General features: G+C 39.7%; 1 protein-coding gene and 1 long non-coding RNA gene across 2 annotated transcripts; one reads left to right on the top strand and one right to left on the bottom strand.

Annotated features, from left to right (window-relative positions):
* Positions 1-4,155: 4,155 nt before the first annotated feature.
* RpL10Aa (Ribosomal protein L10Aa) lies at positions 4,156-4,981 on the bottom strand. Its single transcript, XM_017180109.3, has one exon. It carries the CDS (start codon positions 4,875-4,877, stop codon positions 4,227-4,229), a length of 651 nt encoding a protein of 216 aa, XP_017035598.1. The 5' UTR covers positions 4,878-4,981; the 3' UTR covers positions 4,156-4,226.
* A 675-nt stretch (positions 4,982-5,656) lies between these two features.
* Positions 5,657-6,625, top strand: LOC138928871 (uncharacterized). Its single transcript, XR_011445275.1, has 3 exons — positions 5,657-5,916; positions 6,213-6,432; positions 6,505-6,625. It is a non-coding gene; the product is annotated as an uncharacterized lncRNA (long non-coding RNA).
* Positions 6,626-6,893: the final 268 nt, after the last annotated feature.

Here is a 6,893-nt window from a genome sequence, read left to right as displayed (position 1 = left end):
TATGAGTTCATGCGACATAATGCTAAATATTCAAAGAGCCAATGTTTGGACGGCTATGTCCATTTACTGGGGGGCAGGACCGACTATACGGAACTACAATTTGCGGCTCATGAATTTCACCATCACAGTGGTGGCGGCCACGGGTCCACTCTCCGCCGGAGTTTGACTCTGCAGCCACTTCAAACAATGGCACCGCAATTTATGCCACGCAATTTGTAGACCAGCTACACTGGGAAAGTCCATTTAGAAATAATAAAATATAATGTACAGATTTGGAAAGGAAATGCATTAAAGCAGGGGGGGAGTTTAGTACTTAAAGCGTTGATTTATTTCGATTTAATAGAGCTTCTATAATTTGCTACCATTAAGGAATATAATGGTTTATGCTGGTTTTATTGGTTTTACAAAGCTCAGTTCGTGTGTTTAAATAATGTTGTTAACTTATAATTTAAAATATATTTTATTATCTATTTTATTCCTTGACATGGTTCATAATGGTTTAGAGAGTTTAGACAGTTTGTATTTTAAATCGAACATCATTTATAGTTTAAACATAATTTATAGTTTAACTATTACTACTACTACTATTTTTCTTGCCATGTATTGTTTTTTTGTTTCTCTCTAATACGTGAACATCTAGTTTTTCCATTCGCAAAACTATTTTTATGAGTTTTTGGCTACGCAATTGGCTCATTTCTCAATTCAACAAAAGTGAAATCGCTTGTACACATTCCCCTTATTGACGCTCATCGATCAGATTCACAAATATATATATATTTTCGCACATTTAAGTGCATTATATATAATATGGTCTCTGTGCAAGGAAACATTGCTGGCTTATCTGTTGAAAATATACATTTAAATCGGAATCGATTTGGGTTGTCTGGTGGGGAATGACGAGAGGAGCCGGTAGCCTTGGTCAACCCCTATCAACAAGTCTCTGGTCTAAGGCTCTTGAGCCACAAAATCCTTTGGCTTGGGGTTTGTCTTCAAGAAGGGAGCTGTGCTGTAGAGGGAGATTTGAACCTGAAAAGCAGGGGAGTTGCAATCATCATTCGAGACATCCCATTGTCATTGGTTTTTTACATTTTGTGTTATTTCTATGCAAATATAAAGGGTGGCAAATGTCTGGTGGCAAAATAGGGTAGCTGAAATTCAACCCTTTCTGACAACTTCTTTTAATTTTAAGAATATTTTTGAATTTAATTTTTACATTTTAGCATACCTACTAATGATGTGTGAAGGTGATTATTCTGTTTGAATTTACCTGTGCTAATTGAATCGAAATGCTTTTTGATTTCATTGCAATTTGCATTCAAGGCTGCTCGGTTTAATATCAAAATCACGTGATGTATTTAATTGGGCTGTACACATGCGAAGCAGTCATAATTTGGAGCACAAACTTAACCCCCTGTTACTGCCACTGTGCAAATATTGGGGTCATTTCGCTGGAGTCTTAAATAAATTTACTGTGGCTATTGGCCTTAGCAAGAGCAGTGCCGTTTGGCATAATAATATTACGCGTTGCGGACAATAACAAATAGGGCAAGCGTCTAATTAGATTTTGTTTGTCAACCATGAAGTGAACGAAGGATACGCGTAATTCGGGTAAGAATGGGACTTAAATTGCAGCCTCTTAAGCAGGCCACATAATTCGGACATGGAATATTAATTGTGGAGCTCTGTGAAAGGAGGAAAATAATTCTAGAAAATATTACTACATATTTTTAAGTTCAGCCTCACTGTTCCCATAAAGTTGGTTAGCTCGCAGTAAAGTAGTTCACTCAAAAAGCCATATTCTGCACCTAGGGACTTTCACTCGCACACATAAACAAAAAAAAGACTATTTGCTGGATGCAAACTTTCCCCAACAATGGTCAATGTGTCCCTAGAATCCCCAAAGTGAGCTCGGAAAAAGGGGCGGAAGGAAATCAGTTTTCCCTATTTACTTCAGCTCGACTTTCCATTTGTTTTCGCCTCACGATTGCACAACTTTTGGTTTTTCTTTCTGGATTTTTTTTTTCTCCTAAAGGTCCTGTGCTCTTCACGGCTTGTTTATTTTTGCTTACACTTATCAAAATATTGGGCGTACACATATTGCTTTGCCGGGCTGTCTGCATCCAGCATAAAGATATCGGAGTTGGGTCAACTGGAGAGTTGGAGACCCTGACCCATAGACCCCCAAAGACCCACTCTCATCCCTGTTTGTCATCGCCCAACACAAAAACAAAGAGAAAAAGTTGTAGAGAGGGGCGGGAAATCTGTTGGGGAAATAGGCGAAGATGAGATGCTCTTGGAGGAACAACAGTTTGATGTTTATATTTTCTTGTGCACACAAATCAACGGAAGGATCTCTATATGAGAACATGGCAATTCCCAAAGGGCTTCTTTGTCGATTAAATGATTCTATTCTAGAAAATGAAGCTATATTTAGACGACTTAAAATCGAACGAGGAATATTTTACAGGATTTTTATTTATAAATTGTTATTACAAGTATTACTTCAAGTTCTTCCTGATAATTAAGATAGCTTAGCTTCAAATGAAAGAAGATTTAATATTTAATTTATTATTTTCTGATAGTATTATGTCCAATTTTGTCATATCTTAAATATGGGCAATTTTTCTTACCAAGAATACAAACCCACTTGCAAAAGAGGAACAGTGAACAAGATAAAGCGATGGCAAGCGATACACAAAAATTATCTGGCATGCCACCACATTCTGTTGAATTTTTCAGAATGTGTGTGTGTGTGCGAGTGGCGTAACTTTCACTCTGTTGTCCGGGTTCAACGCCATCCGCCTTTCCACGCATCTCTCCGCCCACCGAACGAACGACCTTCCCGTCTTATAGATACCCCATTTTATTTGCTCAGTTTGCCGCTGCTTAAGTTACTTTCCCTTTACGCTTGAATTTCTTTTTCTTGCCGCTTCCATTTTGGTTTTTTCTCAGCTTGTGCCGTTCGCCTTTTGCCTTTTGCCGCTCGCTGAATTTTCCCTTTGCCTCAACGCTGGTTTTTCCTTAGCTCAGCAGCTCATTTCCCAGCAAACTGGTGGGTGTCTGTGTGTCCTGTGATTTCTGGTCTTTGTTTTGCTTTTTTTTTTTTGTTTCTGTATTTTGCTCCGTTCGTCTGTTATTTTCATAAATAAATTTGCATGTCAAATGACATTGTTTATGGTATTCCTATATGAAAGACATATATCACTTGGCCAGATGGAATTGTTGGGCCTTCATCTGAACTGGTTGTGTGTGTCTGTGTGCGTACGAGTATCACACGTTGTTGACAACTTTGTTAAAATATGTTTACAAGCTGAAATTAGCAACAGAGAGTTTGCCATTCTCATATCTGTGCCTCATCCTGTGTCTCCGTTTCTTCGACTTTGACTTTCTCTGTCTGGCTGTCAGAGTTGACAAGCGAAATGAATTCGTAATTGAGTTTCCCGATATGTTTTCCATGGGTTCCAACTCTGTCGCAGCCGCTCATATTCAATTTGAATAAGACATTAGTAACTTTGACTCAAGCTAAGGCGTTTTTCCACTCGTATCTTTCATTACACGCTAAGAAAAAAATATTAAAAATAATAAGGAAGGAGAAGAAAAACTCTAACCCCCATAGATACTCTTTTCAATTCTTGAGAGGCGCCTTTCTGGCGGCGGTTTACTCATCCGGCCCAAAGTTTTCGCTTGGGCCGTAATTATTTCAACATTCTTATCGACGCAGCAACCAAACAACCATAATTATTGAGGATAAGTCAAGCGCAGCACATTTGTTGCCCCTTTGCTGGGATCCCCAATAAAAATGCCATCCTGATTAGCCTGCTCAGCATGTGCCGTGAACTTGTCTTATCTCCTTTGGCTTGGCTTAGGCCAATTCCGCTTCCCTACCATCGCATCTATCCGAAAAAAACTTGAGAAATTTATAATGTATCGTTGAGCTAACAAGGGGATTGCTCATACGCCCCGTAAGCCAAACTAAGAGGGGCATCAAGGGCAATTTTGGGGAGGCGTAGGGCAAGAGAAATTATGTCACAGCTTACTAAGGATTTTGTTGAATACTTTCAGAGGATGAGAAGAAAATGAAAGAGAAGACTGATTCAAATTAAGAGGGGGTCTATTTAAAATTATGCCTTTCATTGAAATTAAAAGAGTAAAATATTTAAATTTACAATAATTTTATTTCACTTTGGTATTTCTTAATTTTAACCACTCCATACATTTAAATTTCTTTAATAGATTCTCTGGGGCAGACCCATAGATGATTTTACATAAAGTGAGCGCACGTTCTGCCAGTTCTCCTTCAGCAGAGAGACCAGAAAGTTGATTGAAATGTTTAGATTTTGAATTAGATCCTCTACTAGCATGCCAATGTGCCCAACATTGACGGAGAGGCATTCAATATTCTTCACTTGAGTCTTTTTGGTGGCCAGTATTGTGATTTTGGCCCTCATCGACTCCTTGTGGGACAGCGGAATGAGATATTTTCCTGCGTGGGTCAGTCCTGAACCCAATGAGATGGGAATCTGTTTGATCAGCGACTCAGAGGCCAAGAAGGCATCGTAATTTCTGGCTATTTTCTTTACTAACTTTGGGTTCTTGCTAATCATCTTGAGGTCCTCCACATCGAGGCATTGAATGCCTAAGGTCTTGGCCTCATCGCAATGCTGCTGATCCCCGAAAATGCAAACGTTCAGTTGAGGCACTGCGATGTGGTTCAAAAGAACACTTCCATAAAATCGCTTATCCTTGTTAATATCGTAGTTATTGAGTCCAATCTGCAGTTCCACGACATCAAGGCAGTCGCGGTCATGATCCTGAGTATCCTGCAAGATGTTCTTAAGAGCGTTGTAGAGCATGTCACGCGATACTTTCGATGTCATATTTATATTTTCATAAATTTTAAAGTTTTCGGATTTAGGAGAACAAAATAAATTTAACTTAAAGACTGGAACGTTTTGAGTGAGTAATTCTAGACAGGTAAGTCATGGGTAAATCTCGGTAGGTGGAATATATAAAATAGAGGTGGAGAACTATCGATAGTGGCTGCCATCGATATTGGGCGATAGTAAATATTGAACCATCGATAATGTCGATAGTGCCATCGATTGTTCTCCACCCCTAATATAAAAGCTAAATTAAACGAACTTTCCCTTGGACAACTGTCTTAATTTCTCAATTGAAAATTGTATTGTAAATCATTCTAAATAAGTCTAATCTTTTGTTCGATACAATTTTACCAATTAAAATTTGACAATAAAATTTGCCACATAAAAAACCTGATCAATTAATTATTAAATTAAAATAAAAGCAAAATAAATGGATATGAATTTAATTACAAAAGGCCACCCAGCATTTCTCCCAATTGTCATGATAATTTGATTAGCTGCAAGGTCCTTGTTAACTTTTCATTGGTAGCAACAAACCAAATGTAACTATAATACTCAGTGTAATAATTCCATAAAATTAAATTACTTTGAAAATATGGAAAATCCGTTTTCCCTTGGCTGCAGACTCTCTGGCCATGTCTTATGCCATTTGTGGTCCCAGGTCGTGCATAATTGATTGGCCTAAACTGCAAACGTTTGCCTTTGGCTTCGGACTCGCCGCTGGCCAAATTCGAAATTCCAAATGCCGGCTGCCACATTGCCGTGAAAATTCAACAGCTCAGTGGGCTAAGTTCAGCTGTTCACTTCAATTCAGATCAGCTCGGGTCGACGGTCCCCTCGGCTCGGTTCACTTCCGCCGAGTTTTGTGCTAATTAGGGAAAGTGTTGCCGCCAGGTTTTTCGTGCAGCGTTGTCAACATTGCCGGACTACAGTCCTGTAGTCCTGCAGTTATGTCGTCCTTTTTGGCCTGCAGTCCTGTCGGTCTGGCAACGGAATGCAATTGCAACAGCAACTGGAACTGCAGACTTGGCTTGTGCGTAATTATAAACGAAATTATAAGCTGCGGCCGTGCAGCGGAGATTAAAGTGGAAATTGCAATTGCCGCCTGCCGTCTGCCGTGATCAAGATCCTTGTAACGTCAGGATATTGCCTGGACATCATGGCGGCGATGAGGATTTGTTGCCTGCCAGTGCTAATTTACACATTTTGATTGCGGCCAACTGGCAGGGGCATGGAGATGGAAAGGGGACTCACCTTGCCTCTGCCAACAATCCACACTCAGCCGCGTTGTCGTCTTCCCTGATAACATTATGCGGCATTTTTCTACAGCTTAATGCATAATTTGCGTCCTGGGAATAACGGCAGCCAGCAGCAGAGGGACACTGAGAGAACTTGGTACCTATAAAAGCATATAAACCTGGAATATAAGTCGTAAAGTCTCGGTCAAAGGGAAAACAAGGCCTGGAATCAAATCATCTGGCTGTATTTATTTTTTTTTCTCTGTGCAGCAGTTTCCCGAGCAGTAGCAGCTTTTCCGGGGTGGCGATGGGTGAGTGCTTTGGAAGTACTTACTGCCGTAAGATTATTTCACGTTGAGCCGCTTATTGGGCGGCATTTTTAGGATCTGACTCTGGCAGGGCGCCCATTTCGTCGGTCCTGGCTTTTCCTCGAACTCGGTGTTTATCAAGATGCTGCTGGTGCTATTGCCCAGGTTCCAATTGAACTGCCACCAAAGTAGGTGCATTTAAGCTAGGGAAAAGCTCTGAGTTGGCAGTGAGTTGACATTTTCCCGGTACAATTAAGGAACCTATCGGCGATAAGGTGCGATATTCGTAGGCAACATTAATGGAAAATTATGAGTCGATAAAAGGATTTTTGTAGAGACTTAGGTAGAGATTTTAGTCAGGGTTTATATTATATCACATGCTATTTTATTACAATTTCCTTCTCTTAGATTTCTGTATATTTTGTTTGTTATTAAAAATTCTTCAAAACCATTGTGGTTACATT

This window comes from Drosophila kikkawai, chromosome 3R (assembly GCF_030179895.1).
Source record: "Drosophila kikkawai strain 14028-0561.14 chromosome 3R, DkikHiC1v2, whole genome shotgun sequence".
Taxonomy (NCBI): domain Eukaryota; kingdom Metazoa; phylum Arthropoda; class Insecta; order Diptera; family Drosophilidae; genus Drosophila; species Drosophila kikkawai.
The sequence above is the reverse complement of the archived record's forward strand: the minus strand, read 5'-3'. Positions and strand labels throughout refer to the sequence as shown.